This window comes from Centropristis striata, chromosome 11 (assembly GCF_030273125.1).
Source record: "Centropristis striata isolate RG_2023a ecotype Rhode Island chromosome 11, C.striata_1.0, whole genome shotgun sequence".
Lineage (NCBI taxonomy): Eukaryota > Metazoa > Chordata > Actinopteri > Perciformes > Serranidae > Centropristis > Centropristis striata.
This window is the reverse complement of record NC_081527.1, coordinates 9,537,344-9,556,322: the sequence shown is the minus strand read 5'-3', so window position 1 is coordinate 9,556,322 and position 18,979 is coordinate 9,537,344. Positions and strand designations below refer to the sequence as shown.

Genomic DNA, 18,979 nt, shown 5'->3' with positions numbered 1-18,979 from the left:
TGTTAAAGTTTAGTAAAAAAGTAAAGTTTGTAATATAAACTCAAAATATCTCAATGTGTCAGTCATTAATGTAAAAATATAATGAAAGATGAAAGTGGAACTTAAAGTAAATGAAACAAAGTTATCACTGTTCTATGTGGCTATTGTAAGTGCCCTGGGGTCTATCGTCTGACACTCAATGAGGTTTTTGAATGGGTTTTTGGTTAGATGCCATAAATAAGGTCTGTGGTTAACAGAAGCTTAAGAGATGTTCATGTTCTGTTGTATGACATGAAATATGTTAGCAGATACCCCCACTTGTGAATTTGAGCTTTTACTTGTCCTTAATAAGGCAGTTGTCAGGGACATTAAACGTCAACACGCCGGATACGGACTGGAACTCTCTCACTAGTCCGCCTTACAGCCTCTAGCCGTGTTTTTCAGTAATCTTTAAAACTCTTGTAAATTACAAAATATGTAATTAAACAATTTATTAGTCTATGGATTTGCTAATGTAATATGATATTTATTTTCTTTCACAAGTATTTAAATTAAATAGGCCTATTATATATTATCAATTTGTAAAGTGTATTGAACTTTAATCATTTATCCTATTATTTATTTAATTTGGAACTACTTTATTTTGTTGTGAAATGACTTTAGGTCTTCTGGGGTGAGAGGTGATGTTCTTCTTCTTGGGTATGTGTGTTGTGGTTGTTTTTGCCTGCACGCCTGAGTAAACGGTGGAAATATAAAATGGTCCTCAGGCTTTTCTTTCACGACTCGATAAATTAGTTAACGTACAGAAAGGCCCGTGTTACCCTAACTTCTCAAAACTGCTGGTTAGCTTGTATCACAGCCATTATGCTGTGATATTTAAGCCACTCGACTGCAGCGTAGTTTTCTATAGCATAACGTTAGTTTTTTACTTTCGTCAGTGACATTAGCGATTCAAACTGAATAAAAGTGGTTATTTGTGAAGATTATCCTGCTGAACAAAACACATAAGCATCAGAAATGTGTCTCCCACAGCTTATTTTCTGCAATGATCCAAAATCCAATGCAAAAATCCCATAGGTGAATTCTCAACAGACCCCATGGCAATGCTACAGAAATACTTAATAATAATGGAAGAACATCCTTGATACTCTGACCACCTGCCAGTGGCTATCGATCTCTTCTTCAGAACATTTTCAGTGATCTTAATGTCAGACACTTCAGGCAAAAACATCATGCACCGGTCAATTTTGAGATTTGGGCTTTTTTTCTTCCATGTCAAATGGAAAAAATGAAAACTTGGCTTTGTTGAGATTTTTTTTGCCGATATTAAATCGAAATTATGAGAGAAGTAAAAAATTATGAGATCTCATAATTATGACTTTTTATCTCATTACTTTTTATCCTATAAATATGACTTTTATCTCATAATTATGACTTTTTCCTCATAAATGAATTTTTTTCTCATAAATTATTTTTTTCTCAAACGATTTGTTTATCTCATAATTATGACTTATCTCATAATTATGACTTTTTATCTCATGACTTTTTTATCTCATAATTATGACTTTTCTCATAAATTACTTTTTCTCTCATAATGACTTATCTCATAACTTTTTATCTCATAATTATGACTTTTTCCTCATGAATGACTTTTTATCTCATAATTATGACTTTTCTCAAATGAGGTTTTATCTCATAGTTTTGACCTTTTATCCCAAGTATGAGTTTTTATCTCATAATTTTGCCTTGTGGCTCATAAAAGGGTTCATTTTCTGCAATCCAAAATCCAATGCAAAAATCCCATAGATGAATTCCATAGATTGTATAAAATAAAAGGTGAATTCTCAACAGACCCCATGGCGATTCAATGCTACAAAAATACAAAAATACATCATTCTTTGCCCTCTAGTCAGTGGTACAACTGTCCCCGGTCTCCCGTATTCTTGCAGTGCTTGATTAAATGCAGATAGTTAAATTGGCTCATAACAAAGAAATAATTAATAGAACCAGTCTCACAACTTGTTTATGTTTACACCCCCTCTCCACCACCACCACCACCACCACTAACCAACTCCACCCTGCTAAATTAATAAGCGGCAGTGACGTCATCCCTGCAGCACCGGACAGGGCTGCGTCCTCTCAGGAACAACTTGCGACTCGACCTGACGAGCATCACATCAACTAACCGAGCAGCTCCACATCAGAGCACACAGCTTTTCATTTCATTTTGTCACTTTATAACTGGACAGAGCGGTCTGGAACAGCATGGGCAACGTACAGGTAAGAAAACGGCTTTCCTGCATAACTTTTAAAGTAATCACTGCAATATATAAAAACTGCATTGGGTAAATTCACTCATCTGACACTTTTACAGCGCTGAAAGATCGAGTTTGCACTGATGCAATACGATGAATGTCCCAATTAAAGTGACAGTTTAGTTATAAACCAACAGGAGTAAGATCATTAAAGTATCACTGAGCGGCACAGGCAGCATGACATAGGTTTGTTGGAGATAAAAACAAGACTTATTGTCGGTAAACATTGAGAAGCAGAACTTGCGCAGTTAACTTGAGCAAAGGGAGTATCCAGCCAGGCCGGGGAGGCAGCAGCAGCAGCCGCAGCTGGCAGGAATTTCTCTGAAACGCTGATCAATAAGGCCGCATTGTATGAAACGGAGGGTGGGCGAGGAGAGAGACTGCAGACTGCTGCGGCTGCCTCATGACTCAGCGATCACACACTGCTACACCCTTTTCCTGCGGGACAAACCAGCCTGATGTTTTGTAACGGATTAAATCCTCCACAGGCTCACTCCTAAATCTGTTTGCGTGGAGGGCGTTAGCTTTGTACAGTAGTTTATAAATATACATGTTTACATCCCTCTTAATCTTAAATACTGTCTTATATTTGCATGCAACCAAGTGTAGAGTATATCAGTAATAATAGATTATCCTTAAAGTATGTGTTGAGATGATAATTTGATAGGCTTTATATATTTTCTCATATATATTTTTCTTTTTCTCATATATATATATATAAATATATAATCATATTTTTTATTTTCTCCACCAGCCCACCATAGTCCCATATGATGACTTCGATGTCACCGCTGACATCAAGGCGATCAGAAAAGCTTGTAAAGGTTTTGGTAAGTGAACATTATAAAAGGGTTTTTGCTCAATCTTTGAAAAATTGTGTTTTTTTCATTAATTCCTCTGATTTAGTCACATAGTTTATTTGTGTGTGATTATGGCATTTATTATCACCTATTTAGAGTGCATTTACAATAGATCAATTTATGGTAGCCACACCCTAAAGCACACCCTACTTTGTTTATTTTTCTCTAAATGGGACCACAATTGACAAAATCAACATCATGCTACAACAGTTCACAACAGGGACTTGGGTGCAGAAGAAAAGTGGCTGAAACCAGGACTGGTGTACAAAAAAAATCCAATCTTTAATTTAAATCAAAATGGTTAAAAACAATCCAAAATCCGCAATCTGACAAGGGGTAGGAGGAAACACAGGGTATAACAAGGGGAAGCCTAATCACAAATGAGGAACAGGTGTGTGGGGACAAAACAGGAAGTGAAACTAGACACAACATAGAAACACCAAAACTACAAAATAAAACAGGAAGTGCACACACATTACAAAATAAAAGCAGACCATCACACATGCTGTATTGAAGACTTGCAACTAGTGATTAAAACCATAATGTCATTAAGAAAATGAAATTCTGAGGTAATAAATCAGGTGAAAAGTAGGTTCATTTTCTCATAGACATCTTTTGCATCCAGTGGAGTCGCCCCCTGCTGGCCAATACAAAGAACACAGGTGTTAGGCATTTCTGCATTGGCTTCACCCTTCAGACCTATGAGCTTGTTGTGCATATTACTGTCAATTATGCACTATGACACAACATAATGTTAATTGAAGTAATTTTAAATTGTGTTTAAATGTATTTTACCTAGGTTCATAGAATGCATTCAGTCTTAAAAATGCTTTTAGGTGTCTAGTATGTGAAATTTAGCTCTGATACGGCATTTAAAATGGATCCATTCATGGTAGCCACGCCCCTAAAGCACACCCTACTTTATCATCTATTTTTCTCAAAGTGGGACCACAATTTACAAAATAAACATCATGCTGTATTGAAAATGACTTGAAACTGGTGATTAAGACCATAAACTCATTAAGAAAATGAAATACTGATGTAATAAATCAGGTGAGAAGTAGGTGCATTTTCTCAGACTTCTTTTTGCAGCCAGTGGAGTCGCCCCCTACTGGCCAATACTTTTGCATTGGCTTCACCTTTCAGACCTATGAGCTTGTCGTGCATATTACTGTCAGCTATGCCCTATGAGAGAACATAAGGTTAATTTAAGTCATTTTAAACTAAAAAAAATGTATATTTTACCCAATTTTAACAAACATTTTAATTAGGGGCCTGTCCAAGTTGTGTGACTAGATTCCAATGCCTTCACTATTAAAAATGCTTTTAGGTGTCTAGTAAAGGTGACATTTAGCTCTGATACTTAAGCTATATTACTGTATTTAAAGTACCCTGTGTGTATACTGCTGTATTTTCTCCAGGCACAGACGAAGAGGCCATTATTCAGATTCTGGCCAACCGTTCTGCAGCTCAGCGTGTGGAGATCAAGCAGGCCTACTTTGAGAAGTACGACGATGTAAGTACCTGCCGGCCTTCCCCTCTCATTCACTCTCACACGTACATGCAGTTAACTTTGTGTTTGTTCAGGAGTTGGAGGAGGTCCTAAAGAAGGAGCTGACAGGTAGTTTTGAGAATGCCACCATAGCCATGTTGGAGCCTCCTAATATTTACTTCGCCAAGGAGCTGAGGAAGGCCATGAAGGGAGCGGGAACGGACGAAGCTGTGCTGGTAGAGATCCTGTGCACAGCCACCAATGAGGTCTGTCAATATGTGATACTGTTCTGATACTGCATGTTTCTATTTTCACTCTGTAACTAAGAAACATACTAGGATTATCCCTTTAACATGCTTTGTTTACTGCTCATAGTGTTGTCTCCATTTTGGCTACCACGTCCTAATAAGCCAGTTTTTATAACGGGTTCTAACTAATGGCTTTAATATTTTAAATAACTTATTCATTAATGTTAACAAGTTAAGTGAATTGCTGAAGAGCAAGTTGTGTGAAGCTTGTAGAAGATATACACTATTATATATTATACAGGTGCATCTCAATAAGTTAGAATATCATAGAAAAGTTTATTTATGTCAGTAATTCAATTCAAAAAGTGGAAATAACACATTATATAGATCCATAGCACACAGAATGAAACATTTCTTGTCTTCATTTATTTAATGTATTATAATTATAATGATTATGGCTGACAATTAATGAAGACTTTAAATCTAGTGTCTCAAAAAAAATGTGAATATAACAAAAGACCAATATATGTCCATCTTTATGACTCAATACTTGGTTGGGGCTATTTGACTTGAACTACTGGAAATGGACTTTTCCATCATATTCTAATTTATTGAGATGCACCTGTATATATTATATAGTCTGGATATATAAAGATGAAGGCATAACAGCTCCAAAATTCTCAAATGCCCCCCGGTGGTTGGCATGGAATAAACCCCTCCCCCTCCTTATTAGCCGATGGGACGAGTACATGTTAAATAACTTTTTCCCAAAATTTGGTTTCTGTTATTTTAGGTAGTTCCTATCACACTGATGTTTGTTCAAGTGTTAATTTTTCCGATTTGTTTGGTTTTAATTAGTTATATGAAGTTATAAGGAAGCTGGGTGTGATTCTGGGTGCGCTGTGTAGACTTGTGATTGGTCAGGCAGCTGTAGGGGCGGGACCTGGATACTGCGGCTCCACCGCCCAATCACTGCTGTACAGACTCAGGCTACAAATGATGTCACAAGCGCAAGATGGCAGCACCTGTGTCCAGGATAATTTGGCTTCATTTCTCTACAGTGGAAGGAAGTGGAAGCACATCCATAAACAGTCCATGATATACAACCTGGTCACCCAAAAGCTGTTCTTATAAATGGCTTTGCTAAGCCTTAATAAAGCTACTAGCCTATAGAGTGTGCATTATCAGAAGGTCATATCGATTTACGTTTAATTTCAAGTTAGAAGTAAAGCAGTGGAGATGATTCTATTTCACTTTTCTGAATCCTTTAGAATTACTGGATCACCAAGGCCACGCCCCCTTTGATAAGAAAGAATCATGGTGTCACAAGATAAGGAGAGGAAAATTAGATTTAAGGATCATGAGATATGTAAATATTAATTGTCAGGGTGGTAGATCCGAATCCCTAAATGATGTTACTGATAGTTTCTACTGATAGATAGCTAACGTCTGAGTGGGAGTCATACAGCAGCAGACTTTTATCTCCAGCTAAATCCCCGCCTCTTTTCAAACAAACAGTGGGCTCTCAATAGGTTGCTCATTTACAGACAGTACAAACAATACCTGGTGATTCAGTTAACCATATTAGATTGAATTACCAGGTATTGTTATCCGGACAGCAGCACCACTGTGTTGGGTCAGTGAACCACTTGGACAGGGGATGATTAAATGGACATGATTTATTAAGATATCACAAAGGCTCAGGTTCCTGCAAGGTCACAAAAAAATTAATTAGGTAGGTCTATGAAACATATTTGTTTAACATGAAACAAATGCATTCGAACTTGTCCAAATTATAATCCAAACATGTCAAATTGCATTTACAGGTACATCTCAATACATTAGAATATGATGGAAAAGTCCATTTCTAGTAGTTCAAGTCAAACAGCCCCAACCAAGTATTGAGTCATATAGATGGACATACTTTTCAGAGGCCAACATTTCCATATAAAACATACTTTTTAAAATGGGTCTTTTGTAATATTACTTTTTTTTTGAGACATTGAATTTTAGGTCTTCATTAAATGTAAGCCATAATCATTATAATTATAATAAATCAATTAAATAAATGAAGACATGAAATGTTTCATTCTGTGTGTAATGGATCTCTATAATGTGTTATTTCTACTTTTTTAATTGAATTACTGACATTAATTGATGCACCTGTACATCTGTAGAATGTCTTTTTACAAAGTACCATCTGTGCCAGTCGAGTGTATTCCATTTCCTGAGGAAATCCCTGTTTTTCTGTCGACAGGAGTTAAACCGGCATTTTTTTGTGTGAGATTGAGTCATAATAGTAACAGTAGATTTGTGTGCTGTAGAACCAAAACATTCAGCTCAAACATTCCACAGAGCTCAAATGTAGGTTCAGGAGGAAATTCTTTGTGGATGAGTCACAACCAGAAACGGACAAAAATTGACATTCAAGTCAAGATGGCAGACTTCCTGATGGTTTTAGGGTATGGCTCCTTGAGGCTTTTTGGTACATCTCTGCATGATGCATACAGTCCTGGAAAAAATGTTAGACCAGAGGTACATTTGTTTGGACAAAGCCAGTTTCCATGTTTTTCTCAGGATAAGGATTTTGGTTATTATCAAGAAAACCATGGAAAATGTCTAGATATCAGCTCTTAAATTAAACTCTTATGACCTATTTTTGTTATCATAATATTTGTCCAAACAAATGTACCTTTAGGTCTACCAGATATTAAAATGAACAAGAAAATGAAGAAAAAGGGTGGTCTAATATTTTTTTCCATGACTGTATGTGTGCCAAATTTCTTTTTTCTACATGAAAGCTGGCCGAAGGGCTAAACATAATTATTTGATCCATGTCATACATAAAAATGTTGCTAAGAGCAGCTTTAATGTCACAAACTGACTGACTTTCATCTTTCTTTAACTTCTAACAGGACATCATGAGCTACAAGCAGACGTATGCCCAGGGTGAGTCTTCTTCCTCGCTGAGTCATGCACTCAGAGCTACCAATCTGATCTTCCTCTCACACTGGAAAGTGGTGGTCAGTTAACCAGCACTTAAAGCAGATACATAGAGATTTATATTTGTCATAATGTTGTGGGTGTTTCAGTTTAAGGAGTGACTCATGGTGTAGTGAGCCATGTTTTCCCCACTCGCTGGCCACGGATACAGACTGATTTTATCTTTGTCTGGTTCAAATTTGAACTCATGGCAACACATCTTGTAGCACTGTTCTGAATTCATATATTGTACATGTGTTGATGGTGTAGAGAATACTGAAGCAGTGACTGTTTTTACCTCTTATCTTACAGTTCATGAGCGGGACTTGGACGCAGATATTGAGGGTGATACCAGCGGAGACGTGAGGAACCTGCTGATATCACTGCTGCAGGTAAAGTCTCTATATTTTAGCTTTATTTAACTGTAAAAGGTACTTTTAGCATTGGTAGCATAGACGTCACCCGTTGGTTTGTGGACTGCCCGTTGGAAGCATCGAGTTCAGTGATACACTCGTCGCCATCTTGTCTCGCCATCTTGTTTCCGATACGGGGAGCAGACCATATTTGGACTGTGGAGGAGGAGAGGGATCTGATCACTGACTACAGCCTCTCTACACCTCAACCTGACTGAGAGAAGCTGCTGCTAATTCATGTTAGCATTACCTGTAGCATTAATTGGGATGACTTTGGTTAGCAAAAAACAAAATCTACTTTACTGACCTCAGAAAAATGGAAAAACAGCAACTCCTTGGAGTGTCTGTTAGTCCAACCAAACACTGAACAAGACATTTTTACTGAACAAAACGTTCAAATGAACTGTCATTAAGTGAAAATACAGTGAAAGGGTCAAAGTTATGAGACCAAACCGGTAAACGTCCTTTTTTATATCTATATAACGTTATTGTCACGTTGCCGTGGATACGCATTGTTCTGCTTCTCTCCTGATGACGGCTCGCCTTGTTAGTGACCTGTCAATCAAAGGTAGCCCCGCCCCAAATCATACAATTCTTTATCTTCTATTTTCTTCTAAATGGGGCCCTTATTAGAACTATTAACACCAAATTGTCTTGAAGATTGTTTACTAGCAATTGAGACCATAGTGTCAAAAAATCTGAGGTAATAAATTAGGTGAGAAGTTTTCTCATTTTGCATTGAAATGAATGGACAGAAATGTTTTTGCAGCCAAACTTGGTGCCCCCTGCTGGAATTTTCAGTAGAATGCAGCTTAAGGCACTTCCTGGTTTGCCTCCCTGCTCAGACCCGGAGGTTGCCGCCTGATTGGTAGATATGAGGGGAGTTGCAGCACAAAAGAGTCACCACAGTCACACTTTAGACGGATGTCGTGCTTTTGGATGGAAGCCATAAAAAGAAAGAATTGTACTCTTCTTCCTTTGAAAGTGGCTCTCAGTATTGTTCTCCACGCTGTGATTCTCCCACTTGAGACATTCATCACATCACATCATTGGCATGTTTGGCTTCCATGCCAGCTTTTTCAGTGCTCCCACCCATTTCTGCTTCCCCTCTTTTTTCCTTCCCCCAGAAAAAAAAGACAAACACAGTGTGACTCATGTTCTACGGCGACATCCATCCAAATAGAGCTTCAAATGTTTCCAATTGATGTGTAGCAGATGATTGTTATCCTGTTAAATGCCTCAGATTATTTCCATAATCCATCTTTTTGACCTTTCCTCCACTCGCTAAATCCCCCCCCCCCCCCCCTCTCTACATGCATCGCCTTCCTTATCCATCCACTTAAACCCCTCTTCCCCTTTTCTCCCCCCTCCATATCTCTCTCCTTTCTTTTTTATATCCCTCTCCCTCTACAGGCGAGCAGAGACGAGGGCTATGAAGTGGATGAGGATTTAGCCGAACAGGATGCCACATCTTTGTTTGAGGTACGTTCCCAGATGCCACGTAATTCCTTCAAATTAGACAACTTATTCATAGTTTGCCCTTTTAAATAACACCAGTGTTTGCAAGGTAATGTGATCCACAGATTTAGATGTTTAAGCATGTGAGCCCAGGGTGACTGGCAAATCTCATAAGTACAGATTTTATTCGTTCAAAGCTTGTTTTTTCTTGGTAATGCAGCACTGTGGGTTCCATTACAGTACAGGATTTTGGGATCTTTGCGGAAATTCACAACTAAGGTGTCTTTCACACTAACACTGTACAAATATAAATGTGTGCAGAGACTGTAATGTGGCAAAGTCTGGTAGCAAGTCCCTCACTTCTCACATGTTATAATAAGGTCTTACAGTTCTTTTCATACTTCACGTATTCCATTCTTATATTAAAATGGATTCAAATAAGACATAAACAAAGATTACACCCAAACAGGACAATACTATGGTAATTTGTTAATTACAAGGTGGCCACACCCTAAAGCATATTCTGCTTTATTGTCTTTTTTTTTCTTCTATAAATGGGATCATTATTTACAAAATGAACATCATGCTCTATTGAAGACTTGAAACTAGCGGTTGAGACCATAAACTCATTATGACGATGTTTACTGAGGTAATAAATCAAGTAAGAAGTAGGGTCATTTGAGTTGATACTTGAGTCACGATACAGTATTATTGCGATTTTAAGCATTTTGCTATATGGTGAGCATTGCGATACAATATATTGCCATTTAACTGTTTAACCCATTGAAGCCTGGAAAGCGGATACGTCGTTTTGTAGTATTTGTATAAGCTCTTAAATACTTTTTGAATTTCATTTCTATCTGCTACAGAGGCTGAAAAATCTATTATTTAGTAGAAGCATTGACACTTCTGTTGAATTTCCGGAAAAACTTCAGGTTTTAGGGGGTTATTTTAAAATCGCCCAGAGGTTTTACAGGCAGTTTTAGGCGTCAATGGCTTAACTGCATTTTGTGCCCACAAAATTTTATTCAATCAAGAATTTTTTTATCAAGTCGGAGAAAATTCTAGTCTAGTCTATTCAACTCACTTCAGTCTTTTTATTTCTCCACAATGAGAGTCAAACCCACAGACTGACCAACAAAGTATTCAGTCAAACTGAACTGAACTGATATCAAACATGTATGGACGACAACAACTGCAGCATTTTATCAAACTTTCCTCAACTTTAAGCTTCACTGCTCTGAATATTTTTTTAAACTTTGCAGCGTCATTTCGAAAAATTCCCGACATATTCTGACACACATGGTGCCTATAGATTCCTTTGATCTTCTAGTTTAATTTGATACCAGTATCTCCAGTATATTCCTAGAAGTGAACCCGCTACAGCCTCTGGAAAAAACAGAAACAATACTTGCCGTCCATGAATCGATACAAAATTGCCACACAAAATATTGCGGTACTATGCTGTATCGATTTTTTTCCCCCACCTCTTTCCCCCACCATTTTCTCATAGATTTCTATACAATCAAACTTTATTTTCTGCAACCAGTTGAGTTGCATCCCTGCCGGCAATTACTTCTGCATTGGCTTCACTTTTCGGGCCTGGTTGCAGCTTGATGCTAAACAATCTAAACATCTCATAACATCTGATAGAAATCCATAATAATAAACGTATAAAACTAAGATTATAAAACTAACATAAAACAACAACTTCTTCCCTCTTCTTGTGCCTGTCAGGCAGGAGAAGGCAGGTTTGGCACAGACGAGTCAACCTTCACCTTCATCCTGACACACAGAAACTACATGCAGCTCCAGGCCACCTTCAAGGCCTACGAGGCGGTAAGGACTGCACTCATTCCTGAAAAAAGAAGCAACTTTTACAGGATGATTTCCTCCTGGCTTTCCCATCATTGTCGATGTTGTCGGTTCTCATGTTAACTCTTTGTTTCGCAGCTTTCAGGAACAGACATTTTAGACACTATTAACTCTGAAGCGACAGGAACTCTCCAGGACTGCTACGTTACTTTGGGTAGGTTATACTGCGACTGAACTGTTCACAAGCAATGACAAGTCAAATATGAGTTATTTTAATAATCTGTGTGTTTTATAGTCAGGTGTGCTAAGAACCCTCAGCTGTATTTTGCACGACGCCTCAATGCCGCCATGAAGGGACTGGGCACTGATGAGGACACACTCATTCGCATCATTGTAGGACGCTCTGAGGCAAGTGTGTGTGTGTGTGTGTGTATGTGTGTGTAACACAATTACTCCACTACAAGTAAAATTCCTGCATTCAAAACTTACTGAAGTAAAAGTACAAAAGTATCAGCATCAAAATGTACTTAAAGTATCAAAAGTAAAAGTGCCTTGAATGGTCAGGAAAGCCAATTGGTCAGAGAATTAGAATGGTTTTAATTGGTCATTGCACAGAAGTACAGCAAATTAAAAATAGCAGCTTTCATTTTAGTGCAACAGAATATAATTCAAACATGGTGGAAAAAAATATATAAGAAAACTTAGGGGAAAAAAGCACAAGAAGAAGAAAGGGAGAGTGGCAGGTTTGGGATATTTACAGAGACATAATGTTATCGAAATAAAATAAATATATAGGAAAAAGGAAATATAAATAGATAGAATAAGTAAATAGAATAGGAAAAAACACACTGGTTTTCCGGTATGGATCGGTTACTGACAGATTCAACCACACACACTTTTTTGCTATTTTAGGCAGCAACTTTGCCGGTCAAAATTCACCAAAGTTGGTGCATAGATGCAACTTTGCTTTGCCACAGATTTCTTTTTAACACCTGTTTGCTCAAACATAATGGAAGAAAGTACGAGGTGAACATTTTTGCCCAGTTGTGACCGAGGTGAACATTTTTGCCCAGTTGTGACCGTGCCCTTAAAATACTTACTCTGGAAGTATGTTAAATCATATATATATATATATATATATATATATATATATATATGCCCAAAAAGAAATGAATTCCAATTAAGAGCAATGTTTGTCTCAAATATATTAATATCACCAATTCTATGTAGATCTTACGCCAGAAAGCATTTACATTTGGACAAGCCCAGAACAAGAGATAATGATTTGCATAAACACCAAATTCAGAGATGAAAACTGACCAATGATGGGAGATTTTTCTGACAGCAGTGTTGTGTTGTGAACCCCACAGATCGACCTGGAGACGGTGAAGGACATGTACCTGGAGAAATACGACGTTACCCTGAAAGACGCTCTGGATTCAGAGTGCGGTGGAGACTTCAAGCGCCTCCTCATCGAGATCCTGCACTAAAACTTCTCACCTTCTTCCTACAGGCCCTATTTTAACCAAAGTGACAGTCCGTGTACCCACTCATCCTTCCTCCTCTTCTTTACAGATCCTCATTCACTTTGTTATTCTGAGAGTCAGTTCTCATTGCAGCATGGACCAAAAAACAACTATTCATAGTCTTTAAATACAGTTTTGCCAAGAAATTTACACTCGGTGGGAATTCTCTCACATACAATAGAGGTACATTGTGATGTTTGTTATGCCTTTGACAATATACTATATGAAACTTGTGCAGCTGAGCATCATGTTAATGTATTTATCCAAATAAATAGTGTTAGTCCAGTTCTTTATTCACAATCATCAGATTTACAATCTCTTTTTTTAATATACAGTCATGGAAAAAATATTAGACCATTGTTTTCTTCAATTCCTTAATTTTAATGCCTTGTACAACTAAAGGTACATTTGTTTGGACAAATATAACAAAAATAACTCATAAGTTTAATTTAAGAGCTGATATCTAGCTGTTTTCCATGGTTGTCTTGATAATAACCAAAATCATTATCAAGAAAACCATGGAAAATGGATTGATATCAACTCTTAAATTTTGTTATCATTATATTTGTCCAAACAAATGTACCTTTAGTTGTACCAGCCAATAAATGAACAAGAAACTAGAGAAAACGAGGGTGGTCTAATCATTTTTTCCATGACTGTGTATTTCAGCTAGTTCACCATTTCAAGCATATTCAAAGCTGTAAACATCAACAACCTGCTGCTGCTGCTTAATATAAACTATGTGGCCTCTGATTTTTTTTTCTCTCCATTAACTGCACTATTTGCCTCAAGGATGCCTTTCATGAGATGATAGCGATGTAATTTCCTTTTTGCTGCAACACTCAACACTTAAGTGCCGAATTATCACGTTCAATCTCAGATATCTGCACCAGAGGATTAGTTATATACGTGAATATGTTATTACACTAATATCAAAAGCCTTGACTCTTTTAGTATGCAGTATTGGGTTTTTGTAATCACGTCCCTAAGTGTTGTGTGGGATTTTTAACTCAGACAGTTTGTCTTCTTATTTCTAGTCACAGCTAACATGCTGCCTCTCACATCTACACTCTGTATTAGATGGTTGCCTTTTTCCTGTTATTAAATTTACTACATAATTATAGTCCAACATTATAATTGTGCAGAACTTTGAGGTTGCATTTAAAATCATTAGAGGATAATCGTATTTAACCCCTGTAGAACAATCACTGACGATGGGCACTGTGCATCCGTGTATGGGATTGTATCTTAACTCATTTTATTATAATCAAAGATTACAGTAATGAATACAAAATCTGATATATGGTTGTACTGGTATATAGCAAATGGATACACCAAATTATATGAAAGAAGTTGATGTTAACCTGTTGTAATGGCAGTGATAATAAATTAACTGTACCAAAAAGTTTATTTCCTTTGTATCCTGTAGGGGGCAGTATTGCACCACAAGGAATATTTTATTTGGTGCATTTCAGGGAGAAGTCACGTGACAGTTGTTGAAGTTATAGTGCAATCAATTCTATAATCTGTTTAATTGATTAATTATTGTTGAATATTATGGTATTGTTTACAAATGACCTTTTGCTCTGATGTTAAATATGAAGATTTATGGGGTTGCTTACCATTTCATATTGTTTGTGGTGGTAACCTATGATCCAAAGCCATACAAAAGTTGGCTTTTACAACATCTAGACCAAAACATTTTGACTTACTACAAGACACAGAACACTGTGGGACGCCTCTGGGCGACTTAAAAGAGGATAGAGGAGAAGAAAAGTTCAAAACAAGTGAGAACTGCTTCCAGATGCACTGACACAGGAGCAGCCTTTTCTCACGGCTTTCTTCTCTTTCTCCCACTCCTCTCGCTGTATCTTTATTTTCCCTTCATACTCCTTGAGGTAATGGTTGTTTCAGTATCAAGGGCAAACTTTGCAGTACACTTGCTTTCTGCACATTCCCGCTACCTGTACATGCAGTCTGGGCGCCATATGGAGCCCAGTAGCCCCACTGTGCACCTCATGCAGCACTCTGGCAGCCTGCCTATCTCTGTGACCGAGAAGTGTGCAACACACATGCCTGTTAAAATAAGACAAAGGTGGAGAGTTTCCATGCAATGTATGGACGGACCCAAGTATGATATATCAGACTCCGTTTGGGGAACATTTGTCTCCATATACTGTAGTTTTTGGAGGAAAATGAAGCACATTACATTTTTCCCCTCTGATTAATTAATGGAAGAAAATTAGAAAAAATGTTTGTATTGATGGGGCTGAATCTTATGTTTCACTTCCAAAACAAGAACCTCCACAGGGTCATAATTTTGTGGAAGCTCCCCTTACAAAAAAAAATGCAATACCATTTGAAAACAATCCAACACCCTCCCTTGAATAAGAAAAAAAGAACTGCAGTAACCTTAGAAAAAAATAAAATTCCTTCCCACTAATAAAAACCTGCAATACCTTGATAAGAAATACCTTCTCCTTAATAAGAAAAAACGGCAATAAGAAATACCTTCTCTGTCATAAGAAAAAACTGCAATACTCTAATAAATACCTTCTCCCAAATAGGAAAAACTGCAATACTCTTATAAGAAATACATTTCAACCAAATAAGAAAAAACTGCAATACTCTAATAAGAAATACTTTTTCCCTAATAAGAAAAAACTGTGATACTCTTATAAGAAATACCTTCTCTGTCACAAGAAAAAACTGCAATACTCTAATAAGTACCTTCTCCCAAAGAAGAAAAAACTGCCATTCTCTTAGAAGAAGTACTTTCTCCCAAATAAGAAAAAACTGCAATACTCTTATAAGAAATACATTCTCTGTTATAAGAAAAAACTGCAATACCTTGCAAAAAATAATGCAATACTCTTTCCTTAATAAGAAAAACTGCAATACCCTAAAAACATTGAATACCCTCCCACTAATGGAAGAAAAAAAGAAAATATACTGTACACAACATTCCAAAACTTAACATGATGCAAGACTTCACCCATAAAGTGGCTTTAACTGACCGTAACGTACCTAAACGTGACAGTGGTTTTATTTCCAAACCTACATGCATACAAACTAACCTATGCACGACCTAAAGACACACCTCTACCAGCTCGACACACTCATACGCTTGTCTTTCTTTCCAGACCATCTGTGCTCTATTATCCAGAGTGCTAATGTGTAAGGGGCAACTAGTCCGGCCAGGCGGAGCTCTACTTTCTATACTGTGGGGCTCTGACCTTTTTTTCTCTAAACGTTTATCATTGTCAGACCACCATAACTCAGCCAGCAGCCAGTCATCCATCAGCCTGGAGGTGGTTTCAATTTGTCTTATGATACGCCTTCTTTCTATTCTGCTAGTCGACTCTGGTCTGCTTATTGTTTTCTGTCTACACTCTAAGAAAAGATTCAGGAGGTTAGTTAGTATGACTTAAAAACATGAGCTTTTTCAGCATAAAAAATACAATTTGTTACATGTCCGTTGTTTTATTAAGTTGATAACTTATTTCAAGAAGTTGATCAAAACTAAAAATGAAGAAAGATGTCTTAACTCAGAAGTATATTGATTTTGGAGAAGCATTTCTGCCTTCACTTAGCAAGGAGTATTAAGGTAATTAAACTTAATATTGTATTACAATATGTCTGACTGAAGTGAAATAAGTGACTTATACTCAATAAAATTGAGGTAACAATTTGCATGGACTTTGCTGAGTAGAAAGAAAGTAAAATAAAGGAGTTATAGCAACTTAAATATAGTAATTTGACCACTTAAAACATTGATATAAAAATTTAGTTGGTTCAACATAATTAAGCTCGTAGAGGACAAAACAAATCATGTTGGTTGTAACTAGACTAATAGAGTTAGTCCAGCTATAACAGTCTCATGGAAAATACTCAATAATGTCTTAGTTGGAATTACTTAAAAAGATAAATACAGCTTGGAACATTTTTTTTAAGTTGAGCCGGTGTCATTTTTTAGAGTGTATGACAAAGGTTGTGTGTAAAATTGTTGGCTTTGTTCATAAACTCATGCTTTATTCATAATACAGTATAGTCAAGCGGCCTTGAACAGGAGAGAATCAGACGACAGAAGTGGGAAATACCTTTTGATCCCTGAGACCCCAGCACCTTCAAGACACAAGCCTGCATATTAATAGCACTAATCCCCTAAAAGTCATGATTTATTGAATAATCTATAGCACACACTAACCTGCAGGTCATAACTTCAAAGGCTGAAATAATAACATCAACTGGTCCACTGGTTTTCATAGAACATATGCCTAGGATCGTAATATTCTTTTTGATCTTTTGCCAAAGCAGAGCAGCACACTTGGACTGAGAGAGGTTGTCGGTGGATGTGCGTAGGAAGGCCATTAGGAGGTTAACTACCCGGCTAATATAATTTCAACTGTTTAAATTCATGATAAAGGACTTCTGCCCTTTGATGTCTAATAGGAAACACCTGGCAGCTTCTGCCGAGAGCGAAACACGTTCAATTCAGTTTCCATGTTTCTTACTGGTTTTAATTCATGGTTTTGGGAAATATTCTTATCTACCTTCATTCCAAGGATTATATTAGAATATGAACACCACTCTTTTATCTGAGACCATTAGCTTAGCTTAGCACAAAGGCTGGCAACAAAGGGAAGCAGCTATCCTGGCATGAATCCAAAAATGGATGACTTTACACTTTTCTTTTTGTACAGATAAAAAGCAAGATATAAGGGCACATCTCAATAAATTAGAATATTACGGATAAGTCAATTTCCAGTAGTTAAAGTCAAATAGCCCCAACCCCCAAGTATTGAGTCATATAGATGGACATACTTTTCATGGGCCAACATTTCCATATTAAACATACTTTTTAAAGTTGTTTTGTTTTTTTTGTTTTTTGAGACACTGAATTTTGGGTCTTCATTAAATGTAAGCCATCATCATTATAATTAGAAGAAATTAAATAAATTAAGACATGAAATGTTTCATTCATTCACTGTAATGGATCTATATAATGTGTTATTTCCACTTTTTGAATTGAATTACTGACAAAAATAAACTTTTCTATGATATTCTAATTTATTGAGGTGCACCTGTACCTTGTTACGTTAATTGGAGAGTTTGGTATGAAATAGCTCATGATAAGATAAATGTAAGATTATGTTTAGCCCTATACTTAACAACAAACAGTGACAATTTGGATATATTGCGTGACAATTTGTTGCAGTTGTGATTCTGACATACCTTGAAATCAATAAATAGGCAAAAATCATAGGTTTTTATGAAATATTTTCACAATTGACAACTAGCTGTGGATGTTAGCTAGTCAACTGCTAAAGCACAGTTATAGCTATCAGCTAAATTGAGCTTACCTCTATAAATGTGGATGCCAAAACATGCAATAAATGATACATTCTATAATATAACATAAGGTGGACAGACGTCGCCAATTTCCCGGGCCAGTTCCGGCTAAAGCTGTCCCCAAAAATGTCCCAGATTTTAGCGTTTCCTGAATGTGAAAAAAAGTTGCGTGTAGAGTAAAACAACTGTTATTACGGTAGCCGGTTAGGAAGCGACAGTGAGCATGTTGCGCGCAGACTTGAACAACAGTTATTTACGGTAGCCGGTCGCCTTTCCATCCAAATATGTCCAAAATGTATACAGTCTATGGTCCAAATCAATGAAACCATTATCTTCATTTCATCTTGATAACATTTAATTCTTTTTTTATCCCCGAGCTGGAAATGTCATCGGATTTCATTTTCAGAAATGTGGTCGCCTTAGTAACAGCAGTATTAGCACAAATAGTCTCAGGAATGTACAAAGTGATATCTCACTAGAAATTAGCTAACGTAAGCATACTTTTAGCTATTTTTTATTTTTTTTACATTTTACAACTT

General features: G+C 36.9%; 1 protein-coding gene across 1 annotated transcript; it reads left to right on the top strand.

The window, feature by feature from the left end:
* Nucleotides 1-2,103: 2,103 nt before the first annotated feature.
* anxa13l (annexin A13, like) lies at nt 2,104-13,325 on the top strand. The gene is made up of 11 exons (XM_059345364.1): nt 2,104-2,259; nt 3,049-3,124; nt 4,576-4,670; nt 4,742-4,912; nt 7,810-7,843; nt 8,189-8,268; nt 9,703-9,771; nt 11,485-11,586; nt 11,701-11,776; nt 11,858-11,970; nt 12,933-13,325. The coding sequence occupies exons 1-11, from the start codon at nt 2,245-2,247 to the stop codon at nt 13,050-13,052; spliced, it is 951 nt and encodes a 316-aa protein (XP_059201347.1). The 5' UTR covers nt 2,104-2,244; the 3' UTR covers nt 13,053-13,325.
* The last annotated feature ends 5,654 nt before the right edge of the window (nt 13,326-18,979 follow it).

Bases quoted from the DNA above. Each gene is read 5' to 3' on its own strand.
- anxa13l (XM_059345364.1), top strand. The intron at 4,913-7,809 runs GTCTGTCAATAT...AACTTCTAACAG, and splicing joins TGTGCACAGCCACCAATGAG to GACATCATGAGCTACAAGCA. The intron at 8,269-9,702 runs GTAAAGTCTCTA...CTCCCTCTACAG, and splicing joins TGCTGATATCACTGCTGCAG to GCGAGCAGAGACGAGGGCTA.